Source organism: Trichomonas vaginalis, chromosome IV, assembly GCF_026262505.1.
Source record: "Trichomonas vaginalis G3 chromosome IV, whole genome shotgun sequence".
In the NCBI taxonomy this organism is placed as follows: Eukaryota; Parabasalia; order Trichomonadida; family Trichomonadidae; genus Trichomonas; species Trichomonas vaginalis.
The window spans coordinates 24,203,102-24,221,350 of NC_067206.1; the positions used below are offsets into that span (position 1 = coordinate 24,203,102).

General features: G+C 31.0%; 7 protein-coding genes across 7 annotated transcripts, besides 4 other annotated features; 3 read left to right on the forward strand and 4 right to left on the reverse strand.

The window, feature by feature from the left end:
* Window positions 1-1,447: part of a mobile genetic element that runs on past the window's edge.
* TVAGG3_0158680 (uncharacterized protein) lies at window positions 20-847 on the reverse strand (the record flags this gene model as incomplete). Its single annotated transcript, XM_001312782.1, has 1 exon — window positions 20-847. The coding sequence occupies one exon, from the start codon at window positions 845-847 to the stop codon at window positions 20-22; it is 828 nt and encodes a 275-aa protein (XP_001312783.1).
* A 1,134-nt stretch (window positions 1,448-2,581) lies between the features above and the next one.
* Window positions 2,582-2,797, forward strand: TVAGG3_0158690 (uncharacterized protein; the record flags this gene model as incomplete). Its single annotated transcript, XM_051224891.1, has 1 exon — window positions 2,582-2,797. The coding sequence occupies one exon, from the start codon at window positions 2,582-2,584 to the stop codon at window positions 2,795-2,797; it is 216 nt and encodes a 71-aa protein (XP_051109877.1).
* Window positions 2,798-5,503: 2,706 nt separating this feature from the next.
* Window positions 5,504-5,971: a mobile genetic element.
* An 872-nt stretch (window positions 5,972-6,843) lies between these two features.
* Window positions 6,844-6,924: a mobile genetic element.
* A 1,608-nt stretch (window positions 6,925-8,532) lies between these two features.
* Window positions 8,533-8,944, forward strand: TVAGG3_0158720 (uncharacterized protein; the record flags this gene model as incomplete). The annotated part of the gene is made up of 1 exon (XM_001298303.1): window positions 8,539-8,778. The coding sequence occupies one exon, from the start codon at window positions 8,539-8,541 to the stop codon at window positions 8,776-8,778; it is 240 nt and encodes a 79-aa protein (XP_001298304.1).
* Window positions 8,945-8,994: 50 nt separating this feature from the next.
* Window positions 8,995-10,776, forward strand: TVAGG3_0158730 (negative elongation factor D family; the record flags this gene model as incomplete). The annotated part of the gene is made up of 1 exon (XM_001298304.1): window positions 9,164-10,753. The coding sequence occupies one exon, from the start codon at window positions 9,164-9,166 to the stop codon at window positions 10,751-10,753; it is 1,590 nt and encodes a 529-aa protein (XP_001298305.1).
* A 955-nt stretch (window positions 10,777-11,731) lies between these two features.
* Window positions 11,732-18,249: part of a mobile genetic element that runs on past the window's edge.
* On the reverse strand, window positions 11,771-12,124 carry TVAGG3_0158750 (uncharacterized protein; the record flags this gene model as incomplete). The annotated part of the gene is made up of 1 exon (XM_051224892.1): window positions 11,771-12,124. The coding sequence occupies one exon, from the start codon at window positions 12,122-12,124 to the stop codon at window positions 11,771-11,773; it is 354 nt and encodes a 117-aa protein (XP_051109878.1).
* On the reverse strand, window positions 14,743-15,653 carry TVAGG3_0158760 (organellar and viral DNA polymerase type B; the record flags this gene model as incomplete). Its single annotated transcript, XM_051224893.1, has 1 exon — window positions 14,743-15,653. A coding segment is annotated over one exon (911 nt), but the record flags the coding sequence as incomplete, so codon positions are not given.
* On the reverse strand, window positions 16,963-17,756 carry TVAGG3_0158770 (organellar and viral DNA polymerase type B; the record flags this gene model as incomplete). Its single annotated transcript, XM_001296159.2, has 1 exon — window positions 16,963-17,756. A coding segment is annotated over one exon (794 nt), but the record flags the coding sequence as incomplete, so codon positions are not given.

The window sequence follows — 18,249 nt, forward strand, 5'->3', positions numbered from 1 at the left end:
AAAAATTAATTATAAAAAGTTAATCAAATTTAACACTTCCTTTATTTAAATCAACTATTATTTTTCCATGTTCACCTAATTGCTGATATTGTGTGTAAAGTTCATTAATGCTCATTGGTAAATTCACTTGATAAAGCATAACGTTCAACTGTTGACGACTAAACCCACTGAAAATGAAAAGTGTTGATAGATTTGATTTAATGTTTGTGCTTAATGCTTTGAAGTATTGAACAGCCATGAAGAATGAACACTGAATGTGTCGACATTGAGTTAATAACTGATTAAAATATGATTTCTCATTTGTTATTAGTTTTGATTTCACTGCATCATCTAGAAAAATGAGTGAATGCAAAAATTCTCTATCAAAATTTGAAATAGAAAGTGTTTCAAATAATTCATCCCGTTGTTTATCAATAATTTTATCCTCTAATCCTTGCTTCTTGATTGTATTATATAATTCTTTATACATTAAAAAGTTTTTTAAATAATCTTCTGCTTCTTCTTGTGATAAATAAATAATTGGAATTTTGATTAAATGCTTTAAAGATTCAAATGTATCATCTGAAGGTGAACCTGAACGGTTGATATAAATTAACACGTGTGAATAGGGGGAAGTGTTAGCAATAATGATAATTTGTTTTAATATCGTTAATGTTTTACCTTTATTTTGTTTACCAATTGCTGCAGTGATTGAATTTAAGTAACATTCAGAATATGGAATTTTCATTAATTTTTCCTTAGATAGAGCATTTCTATTATCACTCAATGCTTCATTAATCATATCATCTACGTATGTATTATATACTCCTGCTAATTCTTCATAGGGAGTGTATGAATTTAAATCCATTTAATCAAAAATAAATTTATAATTTTAAACATTTCTATTCATCAATATTTCATCATATGAACTTCTATATTGTGGTGGTGTACCTGTTGGATGATATTTCAAACCTTCATCCGGTGCCCATGTCCAATATGTAGTCCTAGTAAACCAAACCTGAGGAGGATTTGTCACCTTTGAACAGTAAGTGTCATTTTCACCCTGAATGATTGGATAAGCTTTCACTTGTACTGTAACTTGTGAGTTGAAAGTTTCTAATCCATCAAAGAATATACCCGCTCCATCACGTTGAACTGGAATAGTGCATAAGAATGAAGTTTGGTCTTTCCATGTTCTAGCTAATGGCGTGCCATTATCATCATTCAGTGGTCTAGTTAATGAGTCCTCGTATTCTTCTGTGCATTCATTCACTCCATCTAAATCAGAAGCTTGAAGCATACGTGTAAAGAATATGTCGCCCACTGTGGTCATCGCTTGATCGGGGAAGTTTCTGGAATCTATAGTGACCTGAAGACCTCGAAGCATTGGATTTTCTAAAACCGTTCTTTGCATTGCATTCTTCGGAAATGTTAACACAACATCTGTAACATTATGAAGAGCGTATGAGAAATCTGAGCTAATACCTTCAGGAGTGATGCAACCTCCATTTAGTGAACGAACGTCAATATGTTGAGCTGGAATCATGAATGGATCTTCCTTACTAAATAAACGTGGTATTGCTTTAACTGATTCTTCAATTAAACCGTATCCTGGTGTAATGCATTTATCCTCTAAAACTTCCATCTTTGTGCATGAAATAATAACGTCATCAACTGTTGCGTCAGCAGATGTAGCGGCTAAGCTTGTAATTAATTTGGCAGGAAGTCCGATTTGTTGGAATTTGCGATCATATTTATAAACATGATTCATAATCTTTTCATAATTTTCATCAGTTATCTTTTCATAAACGTAATTTTGTAAATCAGCAACTCTTAACGGGTCAACCTGACAAAATACTAAAGTATCCCTGAAAACATAATATTTAAGAATGATATCACCAAATGATTTAGGATAATCATCGAACGCCTGAAATGCTAACAAATCATTTACTGGAATAATCATATCAAAAGTGACATCAACTTCTTCATTTGCTTTCTTGAAAACTTCTGAAGGGTCAATATATTTACCACATACTGAGTTATCATATTTTTGAACATTATTATATAACGAATGAACAAACTTTTTAACTTTCCTTTCTGATTTTGGTTTATATGTTGCAAATGCGAAAGATTCACGGGCGCAATCCATTTGAAGATAACCGGCATCACCTCTTTCAGTTTCTACTTCTAATTGTTTAAAGCTTTGATTTGATGATTTGTAACCAACGAATAAACGCATACATTTAAAAGCGGCATCACATGTGAAAGCTTTATTTGAAACTAGAGTTGCTTTAACTTTGCGTTTAATATATGTGTCACCTAATTGGTTCACATCATGAGCCGGATTTGTAATTCTTAAATGAGTTTGTTTATCATCAAAATATGGAGTATCAGAGTCATAGCATGAACTTTCAAGTTCTCTATAATATCTTCTACCGTCATTCTTTGCGAATATTTCATTTATCTTTTCGAATGAATGAAATACATTTCCATTAATCGGTTTAGTGTTTGGCACCAAATAGTTAGTCGTCATTTATTAATAAATAAAAAATCAAAATTAAAAGATGAAAATGAATTTTTAATTTTAATGAAATAATCAACTATGGCTGCAGGTATATTTAAGAAACTGTGGGATAGAGTAAAAAGAGGAGCGAGTAAAGTTTGGGAAACATTGAAGAAGGGGGCAAATTGGATATTTAAGAATAAAGAAGCAATTAGTGACGTTGCTGAATCAATAACACCAAAAGCTGCCCCAATAAGAGAAATTTTAAATAAAGGAGAAAAAGTTTATCAAAGACTACAACCGATACTAAGATAAAAATAATATTTATTTATTTTTCCACTATCTACCTCCTATTTTATTAAGTATTCCTTCAGCTCCACCAACTACGTTACCTGCTTGTGCTCCCATCGCCGGATTACCTGCTTTAGTACCTAATACTCCACCTATGATAGTTCCTGCCGTTTTCGCTACTGGTGCCAAAAAGTTTGCAACGGGTTTAATAATCTTTTTATAAACCCAACCCGCAGCTTTCTTAATTCCATCCCATAATTTTTTAAAGAATCCTGCCGCCATTTCTGATTTAATATTAATTAAAAATATATATTTCATCACTTATATTCTAATTTTTATTTAATGATAAATGAAACCGATTTTAAAAATAAATGAAACAGAGGAGGAAGAAATAAATGAAAGTGAAAATGTTCAACAAAAAATAAACGTTGTTAAACCAATTACTGAAATAAAAATTTTTTCATCTGTTGAAGAATTTAATGACTATTATGCTAATAATAAAAAATTATTTGAAGAATTGACAACGTGTAAATTGAATAAAATGTTTAAAGTTGATGGATTCAAAATTTCAAAAATAAAGGGGGTGGTTAGTTTGAAATCTATTCCTCAATCAAGAATCACCTCATTAATGAAAATAGATGATTTAACAAAAAGAATAGAAGAGATTGAAGAAAGAATGAATCAAATAATTGATTTCATAAATTCAAATAATCATTAGTTTCTTAAAGTTCAATGTTGAACTCATCAAATTCATCTTCATCATTACCATTACCATTACCTTTAGCGAGTTTATTTACTCTTTCAACTTTATCTTTTGATAGTCTTTCGTTTAATTTTTTCTGAAGTTTTTCGTTACCAAGTTCTAAAATTTTACATGGATGATATTTAAACCCGTTAAATTCTTTTTCCTCAGTTTTAATCATTAATCTACAAAGAACTTTAGTGAGGTGGTTTTGTTGTTTTGTTATAAATTCAATATCCGGAATTAATTCCCAAATTTTTGAATTTTCGATTAATTTACCATCAAATGCAAAAGCAATAATTCATTATATGAAACTGAATAAACTTTATCTTTATCTTTGCATCTTTCATCACTTCCAATATATTTATATTTCAATTTTGATTTATTGGTTTCATATTCATTAACGTTTAATAATTCACAGTCTTCCTTTTTAAATAAATGTTTTATGTATTCAGGATTAACAATTCTATAATATTGCTTCCCTTTAAATCTTTGAATATTGATTCATGGGGTAATAATGAAAATATAGATTATATTAGTTGAGATTATATGTGTGATTTATGAGAAAAATTCAATATGGAATTTCTGACCTGAAGTATATCATACCGAAATGCATCACTAGCAAAAGTGACATTTGGCGCCAATTTTAAATTAGTGGATTTTGTGTTTATTATTTAAAAATATAATTGATAAAATATAATTAACATTAATAGAATAATATGGATAAGATTTGATAAAAAACAATCATAAATTTTTTTTTGGGCGCCATATAGAGAACTATAGTCTGCGAGGTACTGATTCTATCCATGTACCTCGCAGACCATAGTTCTCAGCCAAAATGGCTGAAAATTGCTCACAATTTCAACAATTGTGAGCAATTTTCAGCCGTTTTGGCTAAGAATTGGAGGGTGTGAGTACTATAGCATGTAATAGTATCTCACACCCATCTATTTTATCTGGTTTTACTTGTTGGGTCATTTATGTAAGAATAAAAAATAAATTATTTTAAAAATAACTTTAATTTTTTTAATGGTTTATTTTTTGAAAAAAAAATTATTTTTTATTTCATTATGTATGGGCTGAGTGTAAATGTCTTACAATTTTGAAAATTTTTTAAATCTTGATTTATTCAAAAACGTAAGAATAAAAACCGTCAGAATCATACATTTTTTACTTCATATGTTAAAAAAAATGATACAAAATCGCTCGATATTGTATGAATTCTTACGTTTACAAAAAAAGTCACAAAACCCATCATATCCTACTACTGCTATTATTATACGAATAAATAAATTCATTATATTATTTTTATTTACATAATATCTGTTTGAAGTCCATAAATCTATAAATTTTTCTTCAAAAACATTACAATCTTGATAGTTTTGATACTGTTTAATAGGTTTTTGGCACCTTATTTAGTATTTACTACGTATAGAGTAATTTTCGGAAATTTAAAATATTTATTATAAGTAAAATCTGATTTGAAATTTATGTTTAACTAATATGATGACCTACTGTAATATATTTTTCATTTATTATTTATTCAATTGCTTTTCAATTTATTTTCAAAACCTTATTCAAATTTATTTTATCATTAATATATTTTTATATTATAAATTTATTTAAAACTTATTAAAACATGTTATTACGTTATTAATTTTTACTTTTTCACTTTTATACCCTTTTCAATTTTCTTCTCAAATTTTCAATGCTTCTCAAATATTTCTCGAAGATACCGTAAAAATCTTTGATATGGTAAAAAAGATTCATTCAACTCAAGTAGTTGAATCGATAAACCATATCAAAGCAATGCTTGCTAATAAAAATATTAATTGGCATGCTTCTTGGCCAATTAGGATGGCAGTCACAATATTGCATTTCAATGAAAGTATGTTTGAAACGATTGTAGCAATAAGATACAGGTTAAATTTACCAACAATGCCAGAAATGATGAACAGATATTTCAGAATGTATGATACAACAAAAGAATTTATAAATGATAATAGTATTTCGGATATCACGCAATTTTTTGGTATTTCGTTAATAATTAGATTTATTATTTTGAATTTGTCTGATTCTTCTTTTATTTGTGAATTAAACGATTGAATTATTCCATTATGAATTAAAGGTTATTTTTATATTCATTGGATTTTGTATAGAATTGTAATTATAGTTTGAATGGAAACAATAAAACATTATAGTGATATAAGACATCTTAGAAAAAAAATTGTAATTTGACTATTTCAATATCATAAACACATTTCTATTGTTATAAAAGTCTTAAGTGCTTGTGATCAGACAAATCTGTTTTTCAATAAGACATCTTAGAAAAAAAATTGTAATTTGACTATTTCAATATCATAAACACATTTCTATTGTTATAAAAGTCTTAAGTGCTTGTGATCAGACAAATCTGTTTTTCAATAAGACATCTTAGAAACAAACTTACTTAATTTTTGTTTATTCTATCATTCCCTTACTAAATAAATCTTTAACTTTCCTTCTAGTTATATTTATCTATTCATCATCAATTTATGTTTTTTAACTTTTTTTCATATATATTTTTCTGAATACCTACTGTAATATATTTTTCATTTATTATTTATTCAATTGCTTTTCAATTTATTTTCAAAACCTTATTCAAATTTATTTTATCATTAATATATTTTTATATTATAAATTTATTTAAAACTTATTAAAACATGTTATTACGTTATTAATTTTTACTTTTTCACTTTTATACCCTTTTCAATTTTCTTCTCAAATTTTCAATGCTTCTCAAATATTTCTCCATTCAAATATATCTTTACTAAAAATTTCTTTTTAAAAATCACAAATTCACTTATATTCTTATACGAATCAATCTGTATCATATTACCAAACTTCACAAACACATCTAACTATTCAAATCATTTCAAATTTAAAATCATATAAATTAATATTATGAATATCCTGTTCTTTTCCGAATACCCTTTATTCCCACATTTCAATATATCTCTAAGTATGCAATAGTACCGATAAAACATTAATATCCCTGATATTTTAAAAATGTAATATCTGATCTTTTGATGATTATCGGTATCATATATGTTTATTAGTATTACCATATCTATTATTACATACACTAACAGTATATGACATTTACACTTTTATTAAACCAAAATTCAAAAGAATCTTTTTGCAATTTCGTCCAATATGAAATTAAATCCAATGAAACATACACAACATTCTCCTATATCTTCTGTAGTTGCATATTATATATTCAAACGATTTTTAAATAATGTTTCTATCAAATGTGTAGTGATTCCGTCCCGATTAAAAATTGAGTACTTTCATCCCGATTTATCGGGATAAAATTGAATACTTTTATCCCGATTTCCCGATCAATTCCGATGCCGCCTGGACACACAATTTTTTTTTGAATTTATTTTATAGAAACCTAAAAAAATTTAATTATTAAATTTAAAAGACAAAATTATATAAAATTATTCTCATTTTATATCCAAAAATTTTGATAAAAAAATTATTTTTCAGGAATTCGAATTAAATTTTTCCTAAATGTTAGTCGCCGTTACGGTTTTTTCTTTGGGGGCGAGTTTGCGAGCCCCCAAAAAAAAGAAAAAACCGTAACGGTGAGCTCACATTTCGGCATAGTTTAAGTCTAGGTTTTGTATTTTAAAATGTTTGTTACCTTATCTTCTTTCAAAAAGTGGCAAAAATTTGTTTGAAATTTGAAAAAGATATTTTTATTTGCATAAACAACATTCAACTAAGCTTTAGCATGATTCTTTTGCATGCTCTAGTTTTTTTCTCAGTTCAATCTCCTTCCATGCCTATGCGAATAAAAATTCTTTTTATATTTTAAACAATTTTTTTTCACTTTGGAAGGAGAAAGGTGACTAACATTTTAAAAATACAAAAACCGACTAAACTATTTCAAAATTTTAATTTTAAAAAAAAATATTCTTTTTAGGAAGTATTTAAATATAAAACTTCTCAAAAATAATCTGTATATTTTTTATTTCAATTTCAATAAAATTGCAAGTATCTTTTTTTAAATTCTAATAAAATAAAATTCTGATGCAAATTTTAATCGAAAATTTTGGGGCATACGATTATTTTTTCGAGAGTTAAAAATTAAAAAATTTAGATTATATTTCATGTGTGTATGCTTTTTATTTTTTGACGATAAATTTATCGTACGCCCCAAAATTTTTGCGATTCGCCTTTGAAATCAGAATTGCGAATTCGAATAAAAAAATTATCTCCGTGCCGATAGAAATGAATGAAAAAAATATTACCCCCTAGTTTCTTATCAAAATGTCAGATTTTAACTTTACAAACCATTAGATTTGTAAAGTTTGAAATTGTCAAAACCTTCAATGAGTTCACCTCATATTTTCTCCATGGAGACGTGGAGAAGACAGACTAGTTCAATTTCTCCATGGAGAAGCTTTGGAGACAGGCATTGCCTTCGTTTTCGTGGAAACTTCCTATTGATTTATTTAGATATATTTATTTGCCAATTCTAAATTAAATGTTAAATACTTTCTTTATATCAACATTTAAGTATTTAGGAATATGACTGATATTGAGATGTATTTTTTGCCAATATGAAGTTTACAATTTGTAAAGTGTCTCCAAACTGAAGTTTAGAGTTGGAGAAGATTTTTCTCCATACGAGATCCTTAAATTACAATACTTCAAAACTAATTTCCTGACTGGTCGGGGAAGGTTTTTCCATGCATTTTGTACTCAGAGTCGATGAATTTCATTAGTAATAAGTTAATTGCGTATTTGTCCATGAGAACTCAAATTTATTCACTTAGTATGATCGTTTTAAGACATTCATTCCTCATTCTATAAGAGAATTAATTTCTAAAATTTGTTATCTATGCCAAAATCAAAAATTCTATCGCAAAAATTTGTAGATGATCTATTGTGAGTATATTTTATCGGATCTAAATTTGGCTATTGAATTTTCACAACGAAATTTTTCTTACATTGAATTTAGAATTGACAAATGAGTCATGAATCAGACAAAGAAGCGCAAGAGCCAGATGTTGAAATCAGCAACTCATCTGATACGTCAGACATTAAGTCTGAGCCAGATGCCGTAATTCCAAATCTAGCATCCTATCAAAATGAAGAGGAAGAAACTGACTCTACAACATTAGAGATGCAACCCATATCAGGAAGAATGAAACCAAATAACAGAAAGAATACAATGCCAAAGAAATCAAAATGTTGTCGTATTGTTTAAGACTATTATTTCTTTGACTCGTTTTGATGTGCATACTTGCATCATTTTATATATGTTAAATACCAATGTTTGTTTTTTATTTATAAAATGCTTTTTATTAAAAAAAATCATTTTCCTCTTATTTGATTATAGTCTCAAGGAAGCAAATAGGAGTATTGATATGTTCGATTTCTCAGTTATACAGTATCATAGCTGATGGCCAGGAATATTATTATTTCTAAATTTGTTCGTTCGTATAAGGAATTGTATTAACTATTTGTAGGCTATTATTATTTAAAAGAATGGATGTGGTTTGTTAATTGGTATTTTCCAAAATTATTCCCGTTTGTTTACAAAATTTGAATAGAATTACCATGGTATACAGAATAAATAATAAAAATAATTAATGTTCGAATCTCAGACTGACCATTCTCAACCACTAAGAGAATTTGATGCAATCTTGCATCCAAAGATAGAAGATTTGGTTTCGAGCTATATTGAGAATGAAGGAGATACGAATGACTTAGTTGAATACCTTGCAAACGGATACGTCGGAAAACTTCATAAACTCGATATACTTGGCAGTTTAATGTCAAAGCATGGATATGATTTTAAAGAAATCTTTCGTTCATCTATCAAAAAGAAAGTTTATCAAATGTTTAATCCGGATGTTTTTGATTCTCTTATAAAAGACTCTATGTCACCGCCAGAATGGATCAGCGAAATCATTGAAAGCCCACTTTGGACATCAGTTATGTTTTCTTTGTTAGAAAGATTTCCAAACTCTGAATTTCTGAATTATTGCGTTACTCAAGTATGCTTACGTCATCCTGAGAATGTTTCTGATGTTCCTCCTTATGTGTTAAACCTTGATGCATTTCAAAATGTCATCAGATTTTTAATTGAAAACTGGACTCCAGAAAACAAAGAAAAGTTCATCAAAATCATATCAATAGATCCGAGAACAGCCATGGAAACAGCATTTATTCTCGATCGAAATACACAAATCAGTTTAATACAAGATATCGAACGAAGTCTTTCCAAAAACATTACATATCTCAACGTATTCCAGCGTACGCTAATGAAACTTGATGGTTGGTCATCAACATCTATCGAAGCATACTTCGGAATTGTTCCATTACATCCAGATCACATAGAATCATTCAAAGAGTGTTATAATTTCTCTAATTACTCTAAAGACCTTGTCCACAGGAAGGTTTCTGCCTCATTACTTGATGCAAATGTCTCAAATCAAACAACATTGTCATTAATTTCATTTTTACAAACGATTTCGAGTGAAAACATTGACATACAACTGTATTCACAAGGGATCAACTCATTGAGGCAATGGAGATTCAAAGAAGCAGGCGATCTTTGGTCTGCGTTACAAATCTTGAAGAATTTCATTATTGCTACGAATACTCTTGACATGATGAGGTATTTGGCTAAAAACAATCGTTTAGCTATTGAAGATCGAAATTTAAATCGATCGCCAGAGATTGATGTTATCAAAGAGATCATGTTCTGGCATCCTACACTTCGAATGAAAGCATTTGATGTCTATGTGATGTTATATGAATCAATCAGAGGAAAAACAGATGTTTACCGCATTCTTATGAATAATTTGTATGATAATCTTATTTACATGTTTGGATTTGGTATTTCTATCAAAGTATTGAAGTTCTTGAGAACTAAGAAGGAACCTCTGGACATCGCTCGAGAGAGACAGTTTTATATCAAATTAATTCCATTGTTAAAACCTCCATTTTCTGATGAATTCCTTTTAGAGTTTGCACACACACTTGACTCTAAACGTGTTAGATCTCTTATGTATCCAGCTTCAAACACAAGACCAATTCCGGTCCAAGTCACATTACTCACTTCTGTCATCAATTTCGTGCAGGAATTGAACAGACAGAACATCCTCAAAGGTAAGCCAACAGAAGCAGTTCTATATGATGATATCAGACATGCTGCAAGTAAAGCTCGCCACTAATGATAATAAAAAATGTTTTTTTTTAATGAATTTGACATTTTTTGATTAAATTGGAGTTATTGTTAAAATTCGGGTGTAGAATCGACCAACAATTGAGGGATACTTTTCAACTGATTTCTCACCGAAGTCCTGGATGAAATCATTGCAGTAAGAAATCTTCTAACTGCATCATGAATTTAAATTTAATGTTAAAGGTTTTTGGTCTTAAAGCAATTCCTGATTTTATTAGAACATACTAATAATACGATGAATGAGTCCCTATATTTTGTAATTTCAAATAACAAACCATTATGTATAAAAATGGCAGAAGATATCAAACTAGAATCAGATATGTTTAAAGATGTGGAATTTGGTTATGTCAATTGCAAGAAAAAAAATCTATGCAAGATGATAAAACAAAATTGAATAATCTAGATAAAGTAGTAGATGGATTGGAACAATCTACTGCTGCAAGAAAGTTGTTAATGGACGCAGAATTATCAATGTCTATTAATTTAATAAAATTTGTTCGAAAAGAAGCACCAACCTTCGAAAAAGATATTTCATTTGCAATAGCTCCACTCCAGAAAGTTGTTAAATTAGAAGAATCAGAACTAACTTCAGAAATTCGACTTGCAGAAGATTTAAATGATATAGTTGTTAGAAAAAGAGTAATAACTAGATTAGAACAAGAGCAGAAATCAGCAGCTGATGCATATAAGCAATCCAAACTTGATTTTGAAAATGCAAAACATCTTTTGCAAATGGAATACAATAAAAAATCAACAGGAAAGCAGTTAGAATATGCCGAAGATAAATACAAGCAAGCAAAAACTGCTCGGATTGATGCTTTAGAAAAGTTAAGAGCTTCAACTCAAAAATTACTTGTTGAAAAGTACAGTATACATTGTGCGTCGCCTGTAGCCTACAGCTACAGTCACCGACACAATGAAAAAAGTGACAGAAAACTGACACCATACGGGCGCGCATATGTACGCATATATGTGTAAAAATAAACGTTCATATGTAAACTAACCTTTATTCACTAGCAGGGGCTGATAAATCATAATCGTCGAGAAGTACGATAGGTGGTCCCACCTGTTTAATCTGTATGGAGAGGCAAACGTGACGTAAGAAGCATAACACTGGTTTCTCAGTATATTTAATAGACTCTGCTGTTGGCTTAACTGTAAGCTTATATGTAATAGGTGAATTAGATAACTGACCCTGTTGGAATGTATAATCAGTTTCGCAAGGGAATCCACATAGGTAATGACCTAAGTCATTTGACTCGATTCCAAATTGAGGGACTGATGTGGTTGTGATAGACCTCATGACATCATAGTTGAAGCCAACAGTATCGTTATTATTGTTAGTGGCATTTGCCTGCATCTCATAGAAGATTGGATCATTAGATGCTTGAGCCTCAGCGGGTATGTTACCATATGCTCCACAGTTCAATTGAATTTGTTCAAACAATGGATTTTCATAGGTAGTGTTATAATTAGGTGTTTTCTTAAATAGTGTATAAATGGTGTTCACATATAATGGAGTAAATGCTGCCGTGAATGTACAAGGAGTTCCTTCACCTTTAGCCATTGAACCATCCATAGTAATGCAGTCAATTCTTTTGATTGGGAAGTTTAGAGTCTTTGCCGAATATCTTGTCACCAAATCACTATAGATGTTAGGGTCCAAAGAGAATGAGTTACAGTATGTAATCATTTCAAAGAAGTTTGCATTCTTCTTAGTGAACTTAATAAACTTGGTACCAAATGATATCGTACTCTTATCGGCATTCCAAGTTACAGTATCAATAACTTTGATACCTTCATAGATAGGAGTGAAGTGATTAGTGATTGGAATATAGCTTGTAACATTGGCTTGCATGTTCGGTAATGGTAGAATATCCTGATAACTTAATGGTGTCCAAACCATACCAGCAATACTGAACTTAACCTTAAGTTGTAAGTTACCAGCAAACGCTGGAAGGAATCTAATGTTATTAAGTATTAGGAATCTTCTTAGGTCAATCTTGATTGGTATGTGGAACTTTAATGTAGTTGCACCACTAATTGGTTTATTGAACTCAATAATCTGTCCAGAACGAACTGTATCACATCTATTGAAAACATCTTTATGTCTAGCCTTACTAAATACATCAACTTTCTTAATAGCTTCTGTTGTAGATGCAGTAGAAGTAATGTAACCTTCTTCTCTAGCATTATCTTGTGTATAAACACTTTTACCATTAGCGATTAATTGATATGATTCAACAGCATAGAATGAATCAATGTATCCCAACCAAATTGCTGGAAGATGTGCACATGATTTGCCACCAGCATATTTAGTATCAATTGCTTTAATTGCTGTAACATTTGATCCTGTAGGAGCTGTCTCAACAGCTCTTTCTTTATATACTTCACCATCATATTTAGGAACTTTTTCATCAGCTGGTTCAGTTTCTGTTGTAATTATGCACTCACCATCGACATAACCACTAATGAACGTATTATATAAGTCAATCATGTTCTCACCAGGTGGTGATATGTTAAATGTAATATAACCGTTATCAATAGTATTTGTCGGCATAGCTGGCACTTTTGTTGGGACATATCTATGGTTAGTATCTCCAATAGGAACTGCCCCATCAACTTGATCGAAATAATATCTTACTTGTCTGATGGAATCAGCAATACTGTATGTATTGAGGTTATCGTTCAACATCTTTCTCAGCTATAAAAAATTTACAATCTTCTTATTCTTGGGATTATTCGTCTTATTTGTGGCTGAGGTTTAGGAGGTTCTGGTTCAGGCTCTGGTTCATCATCGAAGTGTATTCTTTTCTCTTCATTGATTGAACATATTCTTGATTCTCTTTAGTTTCCTTCTCACGTTCAATTGGGTCCATGTTTGGTTCATTAACTACACTGTTACGTTCTAATATCTTTGTCATCATCTCTAACAACATTTTATTAGTATATGCTTGTTCTTCTTCTTTCTTCTCATCAACTTTAGGAGCTTCTTGAACAACAGGAGCTGGGGCAGGAGCTGGTGAATTCAATGGTGCCTTTCTCTTTCTAACTTGAACTGAACCATTCTTCATATGACAAACATAATATAATGGATGTTGTATTCCTTTAGCTTCATTCAATATGATTGATTGCTTTTCACTTGGTGAAAGTTTTGACGTCATTTCTATCCTAATAAAATTTTTTACTCCTAACAAAATGACTGAGAATACTTTCGACAGAGAAGCACTCAAGAATGAACTTCGTGAAGAAATACTTAATGAACTCAAACCAAAAGAACAAACACAAGAAGAGAAACCAGCTAAACCAAAGCGTAAACTCACAGAGAAACAATTAGCTGCATTAGCAGCTGGACGCGCAAAGAATCCACGAATGATTGCAAAGAAATTGAGAGAAGAGGAAGAAGCTAAGAAAAATAATAAGTAAGTGTTTAGAACTTTAACTTACGTTCAAAAGATGACTTCGTTGAAATAGTGAAGTCCTTATTTTTGTTGAAGCATGGTTTCGAACCAATGCACAAGTCAAAGGTTATCTCATCACCTTCATAAAGAGATTTGTACAATTCCACGATGCTATATTTTTCCCCAACTTTCTCAGGGAAGAACAAACCTTTCTTCTCGTCATAATGTACTTGTATCGCATCTGGGAACATTTGGTTTGCAGTAAGTGCAATTACGTCCTGTGTGATTCCCTTCATTCGACAGTGGAAAGCAATTTCCTTGAGGTCATTGGTTAATTCGTCGAGGTAAGTCTTCTTTCCAACGAATATAGATCTTTGTGCCTTAGACATATGTCCTGCAGTAATCTCTGCAAAGTCTGAATGAAATTGACCCAGTGCTTTTCCAATGAGTTCTCTGTTATACCTTCTCTTGTATTCTTCTGCTAACTTATCTAAGTCCTTCTCATACAAGTGTAAACTATCTGTATCCTGATAGAACAACTTCAAGCCCAAATCTTCTGCTGTGAAGAATACTTCATTCATGATTCGTTTGGACATAGAAAGGATTGAAACCTAATGGACAATAGTTAAAGTGACGAACGATAGGTTTAAATGACTTTACACATGAAAGTTCGGAATCGGGGATGAACTCTATTGTCTGTATGTCATTATAGTTCTTAATGATATAGTCAGTGAGCTTATTGTCCTTGATGAAACGAATCTTTTTGTCAATGGGCTTTAATATCGTCTTACCATAGATACTGTTCAAAAGAAGTTTGATGATCTCTTGTATCGGATTACCTTCCTTCTTATACTTAGCACGTAATTCGAAGAGCTTCTTAACTTCATTCCTTATTGTCATGTCCCTTTTTCCATCATAATAGTATCCATCAATGACTTTGCATGAGATCTCTTGGAACTTGATCAGATCTTGAAGCGTAATGTGGTCTACGAACATCTTGCAGCATGTATTGGAACTTCTGGCAACATGTAAGTCAGGGTTGATGTCAGGATTGACGACAATCAATGGGAATGCTGAGTTCTTACCGATCGACAAGATCTCGATCTGACAGTAAAATCCTGAGATGAACTTTTCCTTTGTTGGTTCAGCTTGGTCATCATCAAAGAGATGCTCCAACAAGTATTCACTGCTCTTCATCTCTTCTGTCATAACTTTTGGAATTCCTTCTAAACAGTAAAGTCTAGCAATTGCTGATGGATACAATGATACAGCATCGAAGTCAGTGATGAGTTCTCCTTCATTGTATTGCTTCTTGTTCTCAGCTAGCATGCATCTTCCTCCTTGAATACACTTGGAAATATATTCACGAGGTTTTCCTGCAAGATCAAAGAGATTACCGTTCTTCCAATATACTCTCTTCTCAAAGAGTTTGTTTGAGATAGAACTTATTGAAACATAATCATAAGCATCTATTTCAAACTCAGTCATGAGGTCATTGCGGAACTTAAGAAAGCCATCTCGTAAAATGCGTACATCTTGACCGCAATAGAATGACGAATAAACTTCCATGTCAAAGTGTTCATCATCAATCTTGCAATCTTCAATCTTCTCAATGTTCTCATTAAAAGCTTCAATATCTTTGACATGATTCATGGCATCATCGATGTTACCAACTTTAGTTGTATTAACTAACTCTTCCGTGTAGTAATTATATGGGAAAACTTCTTTTTCACCACTAGTGAGGTGAAACATTTCAGGGAATCTTTCCAACTTAGTTGAGATGATTGCATAAGAGTCTTTGAAGCAGAGAAGTTTTCCTTTGTACTTTCCTTGTATCTGCATCGTTTGTGAACCTTTGATGATTGGAGTTCCTGTAATCTCTTCTAACTGAGACATGAGAAAAGTGACATCGTACGATAAGTTGTGGAAATAAACTAAACTCTTATCTGGTAAAGCTTCGAGGAATTTTGACGCACAGTCACTTCCCCAAATTGATGTATAACCATCATCGTCATCTTCCATGAAACAAATGTTGTATGCTTTGTGAATGTTTCCATCAGTTGATGCTTCGAAGTCAGCAAAGAAAACATGTTCTCTTGGGAACTTCATGTCTTTCTTCGTCTCTGAACTCCAATCTTTCTTCATCCTTGCGCAATAACGCTCATTGTATGTGAGGTCAATCATTTCTTCAAGGTTCTCATTATACATCGTTGTGAAGTATGTGCAAAGTTCTCCTGTTCTAATTGGTTCGAAATAATTGTTAGCAAACAAGAGTTCAATGACTTTTGCAAGTGGTGTAACTAACTTTGAGTTAATTGCATACCTTGTTTCATATCTTCTGTTAACTAACATCTTCTTCTCTAAAGTCCAATCCTTGCACAACTTACAAACATCTTCATAGTTCTTGATGAACATTGAACTTATTGGAAGCTTTTCGTTCAACATGTAGTGGTCATACATTAATAAAAGTTCTACTGTCATCTTTGGTTCTTCATCTGGTTCATAAGTATATGAATGATTTGAATACTTCTCGTTGTATTTGATGACATGGAACCTTATTCCTGTTTCTTTGGCAATAACCTTAATCTTTGACATTGGAAAATCTTTGACACGAATGATTTCCCTCATATGATTAATTGTTGCTTCGTCAACACCAGCTTGAATACAAGCGTAGATGAAACATGAATCTTTCATCATCTTCTTTGCTGTCTCTGCATTAAGTTCGTTGAAGATCTGATACCTCTCTAAGTTAATAGGTAATTTGCATGTCCATGTCCAAAGCTGACCATTACGTGACCTGTTTCTCTTCTTTGAATGGTTTTGTTTGATGATCTTGAGTGCGATCTTTTCTTGACCTGCTGCTCTCATCGTATCTAACATAACTTGTTCTTCAGCTGTGAGTTTATATGGTGTGTACGTTCCTTTTCTCAAAGCAGAAGCATCAACATCTGAATAAGCTGTATAGTCAAAGATCTCGATCTTCCTTAACGAAGGAATACTACAAAGGAAGAAGTCATAGTTTGATTCAAGGACTTTAGATGCTAATTCTTGTACTTCTGCTATTGGAGCTTCATTAAGTAACTGATGAACTAATGATCCCATTGTATTGATGTTCAAATGACGCAAAATGTTTCTCTTCTCATCAAAGTCGTAATAGAATGTCCACTTCTGTTTGAAAAGGTCTATCTGTCCAATGAACTTTGCCATAACTCTTGGAAACATCTTGTTGAAGTAATCTTTTCCTCTTGGACTGTATTGGTCAATGTTAAACATAATGAATCTTTCTCCTGCTTTAGTTATTGGGTCTAACCATTTCTCATCAGGAAGTTTTTGACCATTAATGTTCTTAACAACGTAAAAGGCATTCTGTATTTCTTTGTATGCTAATTCGCTCTCATCAATCTTTGGTGGAGGGTCTGAGTATATTGGTTGCATCTCCATTAACGCTCTATTATGAGATCTCTGATCGTGATCTAAAGCAACTGGGGAATTTGAAGCTGGAACATTCATGATACCATTGTAGTCATCATAGAAGCTCTTAGCATTCTTGAAAATATCTGCTACACTTCCTGTACCTCCTTGATTAGTCATGTGATTTTATCCCAAGCATATGGGGATTCTAAATTTTTGTCCCTATCGTTATCCCAATTGAATTTTTTTTTGGAATTTAAAAATTTTTTTTCTCCATGTAAACTTAAATTTTAATTTTTACCACTAAAATGCAATATTTCAACAAATTAATGAGTAATAATATTTTAATTTATAATAAATATTATAAATCTCCTCAATTTAATGTAATTATTGTATTAATTTTTGTTGAAAATATAAAATCTTCAAGTAAATGATGTGAATTTAATATTTTTAGAATGTTGTTTAATTGTACTATATTATGCATGTAAAATTTTGTTACAATACATTTTATATGGGATCCCCATTGCCCAATTGAGAGAAAATTGAGAGGTGGGATTGGGCTAGCCCAATTCAAAATATCCCAGGTGGAAATAAAAAAATTAACAATTCAACATAAAAAAGCATCTTAAATAATAATGATAAAAAGAAATTTTGTATGAATTTCAATCAAATT